The sequence below is a fragment of the Dipodomys merriami genome, unplaced genomic scaffold (assembly GCF_024711535.1).
Source record: "Dipodomys merriami isolate MVZ:Mamm:240054 unplaced genomic scaffold, mDipMer1.0.p SCAF_98, whole genome shotgun sequence".
Classification (NCBI taxonomy): Eukaryota; Metazoa; Chordata; class Mammalia; order Rodentia; family Heteromyidae; genus Dipodomys; species Dipodomys merriami.
Window position 1 is genome coordinate 669,788 of NW_027206601.1, and position 18,139 is coordinate 687,926.

General features: G+C 49.2%; 1 protein-coding gene across 5 annotated transcripts in view; it reads left to right on the plus strand.

The window, feature by feature from the left end:
* The window catches only part of Tns3 (tensin 3), a 235,025-nt gene that overhangs the window by 171,925 nt on the left and 44,961 nt on the right, over positions 1-18,139 (plus strand). For all 5 annotated transcript variants that reach the window (XM_070014524.1, XM_070014526.1, XM_070014523.1 and 2 more), the window contains 4 exons: positions 1,462-2,724; positions 11,783-11,952; positions 13,149-13,263; positions 13,349-13,429. In XM_070014524.1, coding sequence (XP_069870625.1) covers positions 1,462-2,724; positions 11,783-11,952; positions 13,149-13,263; positions 13,349-13,429 — 1,629 coding nt within the window. The remainder of the gene's footprint in view (positions 1-1,461; positions 2,725-11,782; positions 11,953-13,148; positions 13,264-13,348; positions 13,430-18,139) is intronic.

Genomic DNA, 18,139 nt, shown 5'->3' on the forward strand with positions numbered 1-18,139 from the left:
ACTTACCCTCTCTGACTGTCCTGGTACTTTTTCTCTGAGAATGCAGTAGGATCTGGGTCAGTTACCCATCTAGTCCAAGCCTTTGTCCTGTACTTACCCTCTCTGACTGTCCTGGTACTTTTTCTCTGAGAATGCAGTAGGATCTGGGTCAGTTACCCTGCTCATGTCTCTCCAAATCCACGTTTCCCCCTCAGCTTGGGTATGCAGCCATCAGCAGTTCCCTCTTGTGGAATGCATGCAATGTCACAATCCAGAAAGTCAAAGATGGGAGAGGCCCACTTGGCTGCATGCTCTGCTCCAGTGTATTTGTGGAGCTCTTGCTGTGAGGCGCCATGTGGCTACAGCCATGAAGGGCTGCCAGTCAGCAGATTGTGGCTTGGGAGTTTCTGGGGGCCGCTGCCAGAGCCCTAATTAATAGCAGCAGAGGGTTTGTGTCCTTTGCCCACACTGTAGGTCTGGGTTTTGTGTGCCTGAATGGAAGTCAGCGCATGAGGCTCAGCCTCAGGAGCATGTGGTTCTGACCAGCCACAACCATCAAGCACCTCCATGGCCCATATGCTAAACAGAAAAGCCCAAGATCCACCTCTGCCCTTTCCTTTTTGGGTGAGTTACATAGTTGGAATTTTAACAGATCCAAGAATGCTGACTGGACGGCAAGTTTGTTCATGTGACATTCCATTGAATGAGAATTGGTTACCCTGCACTTAGCCACCACTCAGCAAATGGTCGATGCAAGAATGGATTGATGCAGTGGATTCTTGGAGGTTTATGATCTCTGTATTCAATGTAATGTTGCATTCATGATTCAAAGGGTGTTGTATCCTAGAACATCACTGGAAGGCTTCGAGTCTGAAGCTAGGTGCTGGTGGTTCACACATGTTCTCTGGCTACAAGAGGCTGAGATTTAAGGTTAATTGTTCAAATCTAGCTTGGGCAGGGAAGTCTATGAGATGCCTATGTCTAATTAACCAGGAACAAGCCAGATTAGGGAGGTAGCTCAAGTAATAGAGAGCCAGCCTAGAACAAAAAAGTTAAAGGACAACAAGAGACTCTGAGTTCAAGCCCTGGTATGTGTACACACACACACACACACACACACACACACACACACACACACACACACACACACACACACACACACACACACACACACACACACACACACACACACACACACACACACACACACACACACACACACACACACACACACACGGAAGGGTGGTGGTGGTGGTGGTGGTGTGTGTGTGTGTACAACCTGGAGAGGTAGAAATGATTCTATTGATGATCTGAACTCATTTTCACTGTTGTCACTCCGCAGAAGATCATGGAACATGGCAGATACAGGTAAGTCTTTGTCCCTGTAGATTGTAAGCCCTGTGTGAATTCAGGGATCTCCTCCAGCTGTGTGGTGTCATTTCTGCCCCAGTTCATGGCTTGTCTCCTGCTTTCTCCTTACAGTGCTGCACACACAGGGCCCAGTGGATGGCAGCCTCTATGCCAAGGTGAGGAAGAAGAGCGCCTCGGATCCTGGTGGACCTGGCATCTCCCAGGCCGGGCCAGCCACCAGCAGCCCCGACCACAGTGACCACACCCTGTCCGTCAGCAGTGACTCGGGCCACTCCACTGCCTCGGCCAGGACTGATAAGACAGAAGAACGTCCAGCCCCAGGGACCCGCAGAGGCCTCAGCCCCCAGGAGAAGGCTGAGCTGGACCAGCTGCTCAGTGGCTTTGGTCTGGAAGATTCGGGAAGCTCCCTCAAGGACATGACTGATGCTCGTAGCAAATACAGTGGGACCCGCCACGTTGTGCCGGCGCAAGTCCATGTGAACGGAGATGCTTCCCTGAAGGACCGGGAGACTGACATCCTGGATGATGAGGTGCCACACCACGACCTGCACAGTGTGGACAGCCTGGGCACACTGTCGTCGTCGGAGGGGCCGCAGTCTGCCCATGTGGGGGCCTTCACCTGCCACAAGAGCAGCCAGAACTCCCTCCTGTCCGACGGCTTCAACAGTAATGCTGGCGATGACTCCAATGGTGCCCTGGCTCTTGACCTGGGCCTCGGTGGGGACCCCCTCTTTGAGCGGGAGCCCATGTTTGGAGGCCGGGAGCCAAAGCAGCTGCAGCCTGTGCTGAGGAAACCCTCGGTGCCCGCCCCGGGGCAGGCCTACGGGCCAAGCAGCTACTCCACTCAGACCTGGGTGCGACAGCAGCAGATGGTGGCCGCGCACCACTACAGCTTTGCCCCCAATGGGGAGGCCAGGCTGTGTGACCAGGGTGCGGCAGATAATCCTGGCCTTGGCCAGCTTCCCCTGCCCCAGGTTCCAGTCACCCCCAGCCGTGGAGCCAGTAGCAGAGTGGCCGTCCAGAGGGGCATTAACCACGGGCCCAGCCCTGCTGACATGCAACCATCCTTCCCCAGCAGAGCGCCGCTCCACACTGGGTTCCCAGAGGCCAGAGCTGTGAACGGAGCCCATCCAGAGCCGAGCTCTGGCCCCACCCCGGGATCACCCACCTTGGATATTGACCAGTCAATTGAGCAACTCAATAGACTCATCTTAGAGCTGGACCCCACTTTTGAGCCTATCCCCACCCATATGAATGCCCTGGGCAGCTCGGCTAATGGCCCCATGTGTCCAGTCAGCATGGGTGGTGGGCTCCGGGGAAGTGGCAGGCTGCCCAGCACGGCTGACGGCCCTGGCAGGAGTCCTGGGAGGCAAGGTAAGCTAGCTTTCTGTGGAATGTTGACATCTGACAAGAAATCAGCCCACCAGGAGGCCAGCATGGACCAAAGCCCACCCTAGTGGGATGTCAGGGACTGTTTCCAGCTGGCTTAAAGGGGATGGCCATGCCTTCACTTCATAGGTAGTTGTTATTTCACAGGTGATCAGCGGAGAGCGTTTGGAGCCAGACTGACTGTTGCCCATTGCTCTCTGTTCTCGGGACCTTTGTTTCCACCTCTGCCAATTGAGGTTAATGGTGAAAACTTCCTCCCTGAGGAATCGGGCTAGGCAAGGAAAGGAGGCATATTTACTCAGTGTGTGTTATGGCTTATACTTTTTGGAAACAGGTCAGGAGACCGACTAGGTGGTCTGAAGATTTGGGGAATGAACAGAAGCATCTGGTCCTTAAGGCAGCCTGGGCAGAAAAATGACCTGATGACAAAGAGTTACATCTGAGCTGACTCTGTGCTGGAGAGGGAGACTGTTCATAGGAGGCCAGAGGGTAGAGAAAGTTGGGCAGGTGTGTGGGCTGGGAGCTTGAAAGGGCTCCCAGGCCCCTGGGAGGCTCAGAGAAAGCAGGCCTAGGAGCATAAGGGCTAGGAACTCTAGCCAGAACCACGAGGCCACCTTTGTGCACCCCCTGAAGGTGGGAGTCAGTTTACTGCAAGGAGGGGTGTGGTATGTGCCCTCTTCCATGGAGCAGGGCAAACTGGGAACCAGGCAGGGTCTTTTTGCCCAGATGAAAGACCTGGGAAAGCCCAAGGTTGGTGGTAGTGGATGGCAGTGATTTCTGTCTGAGTCTACTGGCTGTGTCCCAGTGAGGACTTTGGGATTGAATTACTGTCAGATGCTTCTCATGCTGGGGAGGCAAAAGGCCAAGGCAGCGCACACTGGCTGTGGTTGCTGCTGGTCAAAGAGGAGGTCCATAAGGCAGAGGAGCACAGGATGGAAATCAGGCCATCTGGAGCAGGGGCTCACAAAGTATAGGACACTGGGAAGAGGTGTCTGCATCTGGGTTGGTTCTAGAGAGGGATCACCTGTAAAGGTAAAAGACCACAATGGCCCTGCAAGAAAGGGAGTGTTCACTGTTTCCTGCTTTCTCCCTCTGTTTCTTGTGTCAAGTGTCCAGATAACAGTGATGGAAAAACCTCATGGCCCTGAGGTTTGGGCACGGTGTGGCCAGTCTGTCTGGGGTTTGGGGGTGTCTCCCCTGAATAGCCTCTGTAATATAACACATGACCATCACTACAGCAATAGTAACAGTGACCCGCTATTCAGTGCCTTTCATTGAATCTAATATACTCTGGACATTCTTGAGATTAAGAAAAAGATATTAGTAAGAATAAAACTATCTTTATTACAGTGCTTGACAATAAACCTTGAAAGAATTTGCTTGAAAGAATTAAGCAATAAGGCTTTTCTCCCAGGTACAATCCCTCCTGCAATGTGGAAGCGGCTGTGGCATGTCAGTGCTTGTGGGAGAGGACTTTGCTCAGGTCAGCACTCAGTGGCCTCTCTAGGTTAATGTGTTTTTCAGTCCATTCTTGTTTCTTGCTGAAACAAAACAGGCATAAACCTGGGAGATCAGGTGATTAAGTAATTATAGCCAGGTGCCAAGGGCTCATGCCTGTGATCCTATCTACTCAAAGGAAGAAATCGAGGATCGTGGTTCAAAGCAAACCCAAGTAGTGAAGTCTGTATATGAGACTTTCATCTTCAATTAACTACCTAAAAGCTGGAAGTAGAGCTGTGGCTCAAGTTGTAGAGCACTAGCCTTGAGCACAAAAGCTCAAGGACAGCTCCCAGACCTTGAGTTCAAGCCTCAGGACCAGTAGAGAAAAAAAAAAAGTAATACAACTTTGTCATACAAACTTAAAAAGTTTTAATCCATTGATGTTCAAGAATCCTGACCCTCCTCCCTTTTCTTTGGTTTTTGTTGGATGTGGGGCTTGAACTCAGGGCACTGTCCCTGAGTTCTTTTGCTCAAGCTTGTGCTTTACTAACACTTTGAGCCACAGCTCCACTTCCAGATTTTTGGTAGTTAATTGGAGAGAAGAGTCTTACAGACTTTTCTGCCCAGGCTGGTTTCGAACCACAAATCTTAGCCTCCTGAGATCTCGATCTCCTTCAAACTCAGATCTCAGCCTCCTGAATAGCTAGGATTATAGGCATAAGCCACTAGTGTCCAACTTTCTTATTTTTTTGTAATCCTAGCTACTTAGGAGGCTGAGATGTAGGGATCGCCGTTCAAAGCCAGCCTGGGCAGAAAAATCCATGAGACTCTTATCTCCAATTAATCACCAGAAAACCGCAAGTGGTGCTATGGCTCAAGTGGTAGACCATTAGCCTTACGCTAAAGAGCTGAGGAACAGCGCTCAGGCCCAGAGTGCAAGTCTCACCACCTGTGTGTGTGTGTGTGTGTGTGTGTGTGTGTGTGTGTGTGTGTGTGTCATACCTTCCTGTCATCCTCCCCAATCCCGTCTATTCCCTCCCCAGACTTTCTCCATCACATGTGTCTGTCTGAATTTGTCTCCTTCATTAACCGGCTTTGCCCAACCCCTGTTGCTCCCCTACAAGAGATTATATGTAAGCAAACTGGCTATTACTCTTCCTAAATCCTTTTGAAATTCAGGAATGACCTTCCTGAAGGAATCCTGTTGCAAATGAGCTAGGAAGAGTATCAGCTAGACACCAATGGCTCATAACCTGTAATTCTAGCTACTCAGGAGACTGAGATTGGAAGATCAGGGTTGAAGCCAGCCTAAGCAAGGAAAGTCTGTAAGACTCTTCTCTCCAATTAACTACCAAAAAGCTGCAAACGGAGATGTGGCTTAAGTGCTAAGTGTCACCCTGAGTTAAAAAACTGAGGGACAGCATCCAGACCCTACCTTCAGGCCCCAGTGCCAGCACAAAAATAGTGGACATTGCAGAGAGGCCCAGCCTTGGAGTAAACTGAGTCAGACACCCTTCTTCCAGAATGAACCTTCCCAGCTCTCAGCTAGGAGATGGAGTAGGTCTTGAGCCTTACACTATATGTTCTTGTTGTGATAAAATTTAGCTCCTTGGGGCGGAGACAGCCTTCTAACAACCTGCAAGCTAGCTTTTGGATCTCACTGCAGGCTATCTTGTCTGGACAGAGAATATTTCTTCATGTACCTATTCCAACTGGGCAGAGAAAGGAATGTTCCTCCCTTGGCAGGGAGATAGAACAGTCCTGATCTTTAGCTTGCAATTCAGTACATGTGCCTGGCGCCAGAGGCTCACGCCTATAATCTTAGCCAGTCAGGATGTCGAGGTCCAGAGAATTGTGGGTAAAAACCAGACTGGGAAGAACAGTTTGAAGGACTTCATATCAAAACTAACCAGCAGGGCTGGGAAGGTGGCTCAGTGGTAGAGTGCTTGCCTTGCATGCTCAAGGCCCTGGGTTCGATTCCTTAGCACCACATAAGCAAAAAGAAAAAAGCCGGAAGTGGCACTGTGGTTCAAGTGGAAGAGCGCTAGCCTTGAGCTGAAGAGCTGATCACAATGATGGGAGTGGCGCTGATTGCAAATGGTTGGGTTTTCAGCGTCTGTGTGGTGAAGACCTGCTCCCCAGCAAGATGCTGATGGGACATGGTGGAGCCTTCAGCATAATGGGAGGTCTTTGGTCAGGTCATTGTTGTTGTACCCTTGAAGAGGAGAGAACTCCTGTCCCTTTTGTTCTCCGGTCATGAGGTTGTGGTTTTGCTTTGCCACATTCTCCACAATGATGAAAACAATGGGACCACAATGGAGACAGACAGAAATCTCCAAAAACTGTACGTTAACCCTTTCTCTTCATAAGCTAGATATCTCAGGTATTTGTGATCGGGATAGAAAGCTAACACCTTCCTTATAATCTGAAATCTTGCTGGGCTCCCTTATTGTAGAATTTTTTTTTGGGGGGGGGCAGATTCTCTGAGATTTTCTACATAGATGAACATATTATTTGTAAGGAGTAGCATTTTTAGTTTTTCCTTTCCCAGAAAATGCTGGTGATAGTAATGCTGGTGATAGTGATGATGGTGATGATGTCATTCTGACTGGCTCACTGTCTTCTAGCCCCCCAGTACTTACAGCAGAGCTCCTCTCCCCCCTCCCTCTCTACCCTAGTATGCTGCTCTGCTTTTGCTACCCTCACCTTCCTCCATCTTTTTTGTTGTCATGAGGCTTGAAGTCAGGGTCTGGGTGCTATCACTGAGCTTTCTTTTGCTTAAGGTTGGTACTCTACCACCTTGAGTCACAGCACCACTTTTGTTTTTTTCTGGTGGTTATTTGGAGATAAGAGTCTCATGGACTTGCCTGCCTAGGCTGGCTTTGAACTGTGATTCTCTGATCTCAGCCTCCTGAGTAGCTAGGATGAGAGGCATGAGCCACCTGGAGTGTAGTAAAGGAAGGGCCACCAGGTAGGTGGAAGTATGCATGTCTCCCCACAGGGCTGCCATGTAGACACGGAGGTGACATTTATCACGGGACATGTAGGATCGCCCATCCCCACCATAGGGCAACAGAGAGGCCAGCCAGGGGTGGGTGCAGTGAGGGACCCCCATAAAGCAGCGGGGGCGGGGAGGGATGTTCCCAGTTAAAAGCCCTTCCCTCCTCTGGCCCCTGTGGAGGGTCTCAGATGTAGTCCAGCCCCCAGCTTGCATTGCCTCTCACAGCCTCACAGCTCCGACACAGCTGCCTATGAATGGGGCTCTCAGGTAGAAAGAGAGTTCAGTGGAAGAGATTTCAATAGGTGACACCTGAGACAGGAGAACATTGACAGCCTGTGGAATGGATGGGTCCATGGAAGCAAAGAGCGGGCTGCTTTTTCCATACCTCCAGGGCTTCTGGCTTCATGTTGTCAAAATATTTTATTCATGTTCTGTCACCATCACTCCAGCGATGACAGGAACCTGGCAGGTGCTTGTGTGTCTACAGCCTGCCGGAGCCTTCTTGCCCCAAGGGTTTGCAGCATTCTTCAGACCTGGTGTCTGCTTGCTTGGTACTCTCCCAGATTCCATGGCCTATGAAGCCAAGAAACAAGCAGTGCCATCCACTTTTAACAGTTGATTAGTTGTGGCCGTCATCCAACCAGAGGATGCAAATGTGAGCACCGAAGGAGCGCTAGGGCTCAGAAAGTGGCTACTTCTGCCAGCTTTCATGGTGGGGAGAGAGGCCTGATGTGGACAGGAAAAGGTCTGTGTCTGATCCCATGGGGTCATTGTTCCACTGATGCAGTCTGGGAAAAGACTCCTCTCTAAGACCCACCAAACTGCACCAGTAGCTCTTGGTACTGGCAGTTTTATGTTGAGGTTGGTGTTGAGCCCAGAGTACCAGGCGATTGTGGCAGGTAATGAGGCTAGCCTAGCAGACAGCCCCACCGCCAGGCTCTTCCTGGTGTCTTGGCCACACAGGGCTGTGTGCCTGCACATCTGGGCTGTCACTGTCCTGTCAGGGAGAGCCACTCTTTTTTTCTCTTCCTTCCTTCCTTCCTTCCTTCCTTCCTTCCTTCCTTCCTTCCTTCCTTCCTTCCTTCCTTCCTTCTTCTCCCCCCCCCCTCCCTCCCTCCCTTCCTTCTTTTTAGTCCTGGGGCTTGAACTCTGAGCCTGTGTATTATCCCTAAGCTTTTGTGCTCAAGGCTAACACTCTATCACTTTTTCTGTGATTAATTGAAGATAAGAATCTCACAGACTTTCCTGTCTGGGCCGACTTCAATCCACAATCCTCAGATCTCAGCCTCCTGAGTAGCTAGGGTGACAGGCATGAGCCACCAGCCCCTCGGGGGCCACTTGACACAGCCAGCAAGTGTGTTATGGGCCTGTGGTTGTGTCTCAGGCACTGGTGGGTGGCATTTGGGCAAGATGGGTTGTCATGAGGTCATGCTTCCACTCCACAAAGAAGGAATCTGGAGGGGGCTTGGGGCTGGGATGCAGGACTTGTGCACGGAGCAGCTGGCATTGGGAGAGATGAGGGCACCTGCTGGCTTTGGCAGCCAGCCATCTGGGTTTGCTGGGGATGGGATGCGCCTAGCTCCATGTCATATGTACAGCCTCCTCCCTCCCCCTAGCTGTGAAACTCCCAGGGTCTGTGTTGAGTCCTCTGGGAGTTGGGGAGACCCCAGCATGCACGTTCAGTGGACCTGTGCCCAGGTGCATGCCTCGCACTGTGTGTGCTCTCCCTGGCCATCCAAGGTCAGCCCAGAGCCAGCCATCTTTCCTCTGAGGGGCTTCTCCCCTGCTTCGTTTCTCCTAGTAGCTAGGTAAGGTTGGAGGACCAGATCTTATAAGAGAGCCTTTTGGTACAGGCAGCAGGGGAACCCCAAGAGTCAAGGCCAGAGGTACTGGCCTATTGCCTTGCTTTGTATTTGCCACTTCCTTTTTCTAAAGGTGAGCTTTGGTCCCTGGAGCTGTTTGAAGGAGAGCGCCAAAAAGATTCTCTAAGGGAGTTCATTTGCACAAGTGCCCAGCCCCTCACCCTCCTGACACGTTTCCACCACACTGAGAAAGCTTGTAGTACCCAGAAGTGAGGGCCTACAGAAGCCCTGTGGAGGGTATCACACGCAGCCCCTGACCCTGGCTGCATCTAGGCAGCCTGTACAATCTGGCTTGGAGCCAGGCGAGTATGCGTGGTATGAGGTAAAATGTGAAGGAGAGAGAGACACCCCCAGGATGGGCTCCGGACTGGCAGGCTACCACCTCGGACAGCCTGTCTTGGACAACTCCATCTTCTTCCTAGGATAGAAGGAGCCCTTTCTGACTGCTGCCCTTCCAGCCTCCCTTTCTCCTTCCCCTACTCAAGCATAGCACAGTGGCCTCAGCCCAGGGAGGGAACTGACCCCAGGAGGCCTATTTAGGTGCCTAAAGCTGGAGGGTTGGGTGATGGAACTCACCATACAGATTGTGACAAGAGCTGTTTCCTTCTCCAAATGGTGATCCCGTCCCTGTTTGGGCATCTTCTCTCCACTGCGCTGGTTCTGCATTCTTCAGAGCTGTTTCAGTCTTGGGGTGAGTGAAGAGAGATGAGGGGCTGGGTGCAGCTCTTCCCTGGGGCCCTGCCTTCAGCCTGTACTGAGCAATGTCACCCTAAGGTGGTCCTTACATTGCCAGTGAATTCCTTGCCTGTCACTAGAATGCCATTACAAGTGTATGTCATGTTTTTCTTTTGCCAATACCAAGGTATGAACTCATGTCATGTTTTTTCTTTTACTAGTACCGAGGTGTGAACTCAGGGCTGAGTAGGCCAGATAAGCACCCTACCACAGGAGTTACATCCCTGCTTTTCTTTGTGTGTGATGGTACTATGGCGTGAATTCAGGGCCAGGGCACTGTCCTTTAGCCTTTTTACTCAAGACTAGTGCTCTACCACTTGAGCCACATCTCTACCTCCAGATTTTTGCTGGTTCACTAGAAATAAGAGTCATACAGACTTTCCTGCAGGGCTGGCTTCAAACTGTAAGCCTCAGATCTCAGCTTCCTGAGTTGCTAGGATTACAGGTGTGAACCACTGCCCTAGCCCCTTGCCCTTTTGGCTTTATTTTTCCAGATAAAGTCTGGAATTTGGCTGGTCTGGCAAAAAGGCTGGTCTGCCTTCCACATACATAGCTGGGATTCCAGGCATGAATCACCACACCCAGATTTTTATTTTCCTGAAACAGGGTCTTTCTGTGTGGCCCAGGCTGTCTTGGAAGTTGAGATCCTTCTGCCTCCACATTCTGAGTGCTGGGATTACAGACATGAGCAGGATTATGTATTCCTAACTTAAATCTAGAATGTAGAGAAATGAATTGGGTGTACCTTTTCAGACTACAATATTATTTGCAGCATTATCGTCTTATTAGCCTGCCCCAGGTTTTCCCCAATTACTTAATGATAAGAATTCCCTGGAAGAAGTGCTTTTAAAACAAAACAAAACAAAATACCAGGTATGGTAGTCACACCTATAACCTCAAGAGGCAGAGGTTGGAAGGGCTGCAGCAGTTAATGGCCAGCCTTAGCAAAAAGTTTGTGAGGCTCCATCCTAGTAAAAAGCCGGGCATAGTGGTAGACATCTGTCATCTCAGCTATGTAAGTATAAATAGGAAGATCATGTCTAGGCATTGTGACTATTTCAAAAGTCACCATAGCAGACAGCACTGGACTGTGGCTCAAGCGATGGAGAGCCTGCCTAGTGAGCACAAGGCCAGTATTCAACTCCAGTATCACCTATTAAAAAATGGTAACAGCCGGGCACCAATGGCTCACTCCTGTAATCCTAGTTACTCAGGAGGCTGAGATCTGAGGATTGTGGGTCGAAGCCAACTCCAGGCACAAAAGTCCCTGTGAGACTCTTATATGTAATTAACCACTCAAAAACCGGAAGTGGCGACGTGGTCCAAGAGGTAGACCACTAGCCTTGAGTACAAAGAGGCTCAGGGACAGCACCCAGGCCCTTAACTGACCCCCCCTCCCCCAAATGGTAAGAGATTCCAGCCCCTGTCACTCTTGTACACTGCCCGCCCCCCTCCACCTCTTCCCTGCCTTTCTACATGTAAGGAGAATCAGATTTGGTTAAATTGGGCAGCATGGTGTCTGTGTGAGGAATGAAAGCCTGTGTTGTTTCTGGTAGGAAATGTTGACTGTGGGTGTTGGCTCGGGGTTGTTAGTGGTACCCCAGTGATCCAGAGGTGGCCCCTTGGGCTCTCCGTAGCAGAGTTCTCCTTGTGAAGACTCAGATTGTCAGGTGAGGGCCATGGGTTTGCTGGTTGTCACCGCAGATAAGTGGTCATAAGAATTCCCAGACCAGGGCCTGAGGCTGGTGACAGCAGGTGCCCTCCAGGCTCAGCCCTGTCTGCCTTGTCCCAGTGCTGTGGGGGGAGTCCTGCTACCTTGCCCTGCCCCCTGGATCCTGCCCTGGAAGGAAGATGCCCACTTGGGGCGGTGGCTGCTGCCTGGCTCATCACTGCGCATCTGAACATGGCCCCAGCTTTCGGATCTACCTGAGGAGCCTTGGGATCCGCTCAGGTGCTGACCGCACTCCTCTGTGATGGCCATGACCACCCCTCTCTCTCCTTACAGGCTCTTCCAGTGATGAGCCGCTGGGTGGAAGACTCCGGAAGCTGAGCCTTGGACAGTATGACAATGAGACTGCGTGCCAGCTGTCCTTCTCCAAGTGTGGATGGGGAAAAGCTGCTGTGGATCCAGCGCCAAGCATGACACCATTTCCGTCTCCAGCAGACATGAAAGAGGTAGGGACTGGGCTCAGGGCAGTGGCTGGGCCTAGTGCCTGTACCAGGTGCCATAGCCTCCCATCTCTGGCTGCATCTCAACTCCAGACATAGTTCCTCAGTGATGGGCAATGGTGGGGTCCTACTGCACCCCAGAGATGGCTCTGTGGAGGCCACCTCTTGGTGAGCCTTGGTGAGCTGATCTGCAGAATGGGAAAATACACGGCCCCAAGTTCTCCATCCAGGACAGTGACCCCTTGGAAGTCCGCAGGAAAGAGCACCTCCAGCTCTTCTGTGATGGCTGGTGTGGCTTCTTACCAGAATCAGAAAGACAGGTCAGCCTGACTAGCACTTTCAAATTGGAGCTTCATTCTCAACTTGAAAATTAAAACCTCAGAACTGTGTGAAAAGGTAATAGTAGTCTTTTTGTTCTTCTTTGTGCCAGTAGGTACTGGGACTTGAAGTAAGGGCCTGGACACTATCCCTTAGCTTTTTCACTCAAGGCTGGTGCTCTTACTACTTGAGCCACAGCTCCATTTCTAGCTTTTTCTCGGGGAATTGGAGATGAAAGCCTCATGAACTTTTCTGCCTGAGCTGGCTTTAAACCAAGATCCTCAGATCTCAGCCTCTTGAGGAGCTAGGATGACAGGCCCCGTCATTGGTGCCCACCTGTCACTGATAGTCTTAACTCCCACGTAAAACCACCACTCCTATTCAGGATGTCTCCTATTCTGTGTGATGTTTTAACTTCCCTGTGAACAGTCACGATGAAGCAGCTGGCTTTTTTGTTTGTTTGTTTTTGTTTTTTTCTGGTTGTGGGGCCTGAACTCTGTCTGGGCCTGGGCGCTGTCCCTCAGCTCTTCAGCTCAAGCGCTCTACCACTTGATCCTCAGTCCCACTTCTGGCTTTTTCTGCTTATGTGATGCTGAGGAATCGAACCCAGGGCCTCATGAATGCAAGGCAAGCACTCTACCACTGAGCCAACTTCTCAGACCCGCAGCTGGCTTATTTTAAGCATCACCTGCCAGATAAAGAGGACAGGCATCAAGATTCTCCCTCTCCCTTTACTAGTGAGCATAAAAGCCTTTGTCTTAGCACCAAGACTCAGGACTCTTCCTGTCCCTACTCTGAGAGGCTCAGCAACATAGGCCATCTACAGAGCCTGACAGAAAGAAGGATTCCTCATTCTTCCATTCTTCTCCCCATGCTGATTCTAGACAATGGTCGCCGCTTATCCCCCAGACCTTGATCTGATCGACGGCAGGATTTTAAATAGCAAGGAATCGGCGTGTTCGACCCCAGCATTTCCTGTGTCTCCAGAAACACCTTATGGTAAGAACCCAGTAAAGCTAAGTGTATACAACTTGCCCCTGCAAAGAGCCCAGTGACAGCAGCTGTGCTGTGTTCTCCTTTCCAGTGAAGACACCCCCACGATACCCTCCATTCAGCCCACCTGATATCCAGCTGAGCGGTCCAGTCAATCTGTGCAAAGGACTTGGTAAGGAACCCCTGGAATGTGGTATACATAGCCCTGGTGCTGTTAGTATGGTTGTCATTGCCACAAGGACATCTCCTTGTGCAAATGTTTCTGTTTCTGCTGCATAGCTCAGAGGTCTCAGATGAAGTCCTGTCTCACCAGGAAATATGTTGGTGGGGATACACCATGTGTGTGTGCATGTGGGAGCCATAGGACGTGGAGAGGCTTCCAGCCATCTTGCAGAGGTGTTCCTGCTCAACACTTCCCTTTTGTCCCCCAAAATGTGCGTTTGTGGTCAGGCCAGGGGTGCTTGTGGCTATCAGCTATCCCTGGCTGGCAGAGGCAACGTTAACATGCATGCAGTATTGCATGGAGCCAGAGTCGGAGTGAGGCAGCGGCCAGCACACCACCCCATTCACGGAGCACGTGGGTCCCAGGGAGCAGGAGCAGGTTCTGTGTGTGCATCCTGCTGGAGCTGCCCATGCACCTGTCTGTCCCTGCTGTGGCTCTTCTGATCCCTTGATGTGTGATCCTTGAGTCTGGGTTTTCCCAGGAGAGCCTGGGGACACCTTTGGCATTATGTGTTGTATCCATCTGCACAGCCATCCCGGGAAGGGAGTGGTAACAGGGACAGACATAAAGACCAAGGTCTTTTGCACTTCAGGAAGCCAAATGATGACAGGTAGAGGGTTGTGACTCATCTGAAGCCCCATGTGCAGATTTTTCATGCAGCTGCTGACCTGGGAAGGGCATGTGAGGAGCCCCATTCCATTAGTTCTGAGAATGAAGGATCTTCACTAAATCATGTCACCCTTGTCTTCAACCTGAAGCAATCACAGAAATGTCTGTCAGCTCATCTGGCCCTTTTGTCCACAGCACATCTAGTGTGTACATCATTTAAAGGACTTTTAATGAAACTTCAGAGTTTACTTGCATAGGACCATAGTGCTTCTTTTATCTACAGCATTGAGCAATTAGTTATCTGTATTTCTTAGCAGGAATGACTTGAAATTTAAGGGAAAAAAAAGTATATAATGAATGTTGCTTTGTTTCTGTTTGGACATTGCCTGAACATAAGGAGGAGAGTGGACATGCTGATGTGCATTTGTCTGTGGCACTCACACACATAGACCAAATGTGTTCTTCTAGTCATTGGTAATGTATGTGGAGGCCAATAGAGATGTCTTGTGTCCCTCTACTTGCCACATTCTGTTCCTCATCAGTCAACCATACTTGATTCCTCAAGGCAGTGTATACATTGGATTGGAGTGGAAACAGCCCTCTGGTTTGGACTTCTTCATTCCATTCAGCACCAGACCACAAACATGTATACAAGGTGAATTGTGACCTCAAGGAAAGAAAATACTAGAAAGAACTTTGAAGCTCAGTAACAGCTCACAATGTAGACCTCTGGTCCCCTGGTATCCAGTGTCAGGAGAATACTGAGCCTCCTCTAGACTGTAGAAAGATCTAGAAGGCTTTGGGGTGCCCAGGATCTGCCTGGTTTATGCTGGCTTGGAAATGGGCTATTGAGCCCACTCCTGAGAATAGGATGGGGCCCTGCATCCCAGCATAGAGTAGTACACCCCACATCTTACCTACTTTCTGCACATAAATATCCATGCCGAAAAGACAGGGCTTTTGCTTTTAAATATAAGAGCAGATATAGTGATAATGATGATCACCATAATATAATAAGTCTTCTATATTTGTATCTCCAAAGCCCTCAGAGAAGATTGGCTCCCCCAACTTTTCCCCAGAAAGGAAATGAAGAAAGGGACAAAGAGGAAGGAGAGAAGTAGAAGTAGAAAAGAATAAAACCACAGGCTAATATTCCTCATGAATATAAGTGAAAAATGATGGACAGAACTCAAGTTTATAGAAGTTTTTTCACATACCATGACCAAGTAGCCTTTCTTCCAGGAATGCAAGGCTGGTTCAACATTTGACAATCTGCTCATTTGTCCTGCTGTATTAACTAAGCAAGAAAATCCATGATTATATCCACTAATGCAAAGTGTGGGGTAGAGGAGGAATTTGTCTAAATTCACACCCATTCAAGTCTAACAATTCCTTATAGAAGGGAGGGTAGTTTCCTCACCCACATGTCAAATGTGGATAAAGAATGTCTAAAAATTCCTATAGCCAACTATATTCAATATGTTAGAAGTCTTACAGAAGAATGATTCACTAAAGCAAAATCTGATCACAGATTGGAGGGCAATCTGAAATAAAACTATTTGCTAATGACATGATTTATGAAGTGATCATGTAGGAAAATTGAATCTGAAATTTGAATGAATGCATTCAACAAATTTGTAGGAGCTAATATCAACATACAAAACTTATTTGTAAGCCAAGCACAGTGACTCATGCCTGTAATCCTAATTACCTGGGAGGCAGAGATTGGGAAGATTGTTAACAGTAAACCAGCCTGGGCAAAATAGTCAGCATGATCTCATCTCAACAATAATAACAACAACAAAGCCAGGCAAGCTGATATGCACACATCTTACCCCATCTACATAAGAAGTGTGAGTAGAAGGATCTGATCTGAGCTGGTCCTGGCAAAAGCAAAGTAAAATCCTATCTGAAAAAAACAAAAACAGAAGGAGCCGGAGGCATGGCTCAAGTGGTAGAGCACTAGCAAATGGCCTAACAGGTACAAGGTAGGGTCTAGCAAGTGTAAAGCCCTTAATTTAAACCCCAGAACTGCTTCCCCTGCAAAAAGAAAAAAATAATCATTCTACTGTTTTTGTTAATGCTTTGTGTCTAATACTTACCCTTCATAGTTTCAAAATATGAAATAGTTTCATTAGAAAGACAAAAGCATGATGAAAAAAATCTGTTTCTAACATAGCTGAGCTTTTGCGAAATTGTTGTGTATTCTTTTTTAAAGTGGAGGCAAAAATCTCTTAACTTAAAACTAGCTACTTGAAAGTGAGTGATTCAAAAGCATTGAGTTATATCTACAAGGTCCCGCAACCATGGCCCCTATGTAGTTCCATAACATTCCTGTCACATAACAGCTTAACAGTAATGTGGCTGAGGATTGTTGGCTTCCGTGAAAATGATTTGCTGTTAATGTTTGTTTGCTTCTACAAAATGCTTTGGTTTTGCTGCCAAGTGGCTCCTAATCCTGTCTCCTGGGTAGACCCAGGCCTTGGGGGAGAGCCTGAAGGGTACATGGTCCATCTGTTCATTGCAGGCCTGGGGGCACAAGAGCATGCAGAGACTCCTTCGCTGGTTCAGAGCAGGGACCTTGGTCTTAGGACTGCTCCTAGGGACCCCTTGCATACAGAAACCTGTGAAAGTCTGAAAGGAAAGTTGTTTGACAGAGGTAGAGAAAAGGAGGGTCTGGGAACTTCTTAAGACACACACACACGCACGCACGCACGCACGCACGCACGCACGCACGCACGCACACACACACACACACACGCACGCACACACGCACGCATGCACTGGATACCTGTGGCTCATACCTGTAATCCCAGCGATTTGGGAGGCTCACATTGTGAGGATTGTAGATTGTGGTTCCAGGTCAGCCTCAGTGGAAAAAGTTCAAAGGAAGCCAGCTCAACAGAAAAAGCTATGCTCAGTACGTACATGCCCGTTATCTCAGCTGTGGAGGAAAAGCTTAAAATAAGAGGGTCACTCTCCAAGCTGGCCTGGGCAAAAAACATGACCCCATCTAAAAAATAACCAGAGCAAAGGGCTGCAAGGAGCATGTCTGTCTAAAAAAGTTCAGGGTCTTGAGTTCAAATTCTAGTACTGCCAGAAGACGAAAGAGACACGAAGAGACAGAAAGCAATACAGGAAGAGAGAGGGGAACAGAAAAGCAGATTGTCTTACACTAGTGCCTTTATTTTTATTTAAAAAAGCATTGACACTTGGGTCCCAGTGGCCCATGTTTGTATCTTAGCTACTCAGGAGGTTGAGATCTGCAGATCAGGGTTCAAAGCCAGCCAGAATCTGGCTGTAGGGGACTCTTAACTCCAGTTAGCCAGCCAGAAGTGAAGATGAGGCTCAAATGATAGAGTACAAGCCTTGAGCAAAAACGCTTAGGGACAGCACCCAGGCTCTGGGTTTAAGCCCCAGGAATGTTGAATAGACATACAGGAGCAGGTAGCAACAGATGCGTCTGTTTCCATGCTTAGGATATTCTGTGCATTCTGATCTGTGCCAAAGAACATGATCTGGGCCATGTGACTGTAGCTCACACCTGTAGCTCACACCTATAGCTACTCAGAAGGCTGAGATGTGAGCATTACTGTTAGAAGCCTGCCCAGGTAGAAGAGTCGTGAGAGGCTTTATCTTCTTCAGTTAATCAGCAAAGAGTTGGAAGTGGAGTTTGTGGCTTGGTAGTAGAGCACTAGCCTTGAGTGAACAAGCTGGACAGTGCCAAGGTTATGAGTTCAACCCTAGGACTGGCACAAAAGAAAAAAAAAAAAGAAGATAAAAGGAGAATGTGTAAAGGATGACTCACACAGCAAATACCACGAGCTGCCGTGTCCTGCCTCCTGTGAGATGTGAATAGAGAAATACAGTCTGTTCTAAAATGGGCTTAACAGTATAGTAAATATCAGGGATGGGTTCTCAGAGTCAGGATAAAGCACTGGCTGGCGCATGTGCCATTAGGAATCAGGTGAGATGAGAACATAATTTTGCTCAGAAAACTTTGCAGACACTGGGCTAGAGCAGGCCAGTTAGAAGGAGCCAGGTTCAAAT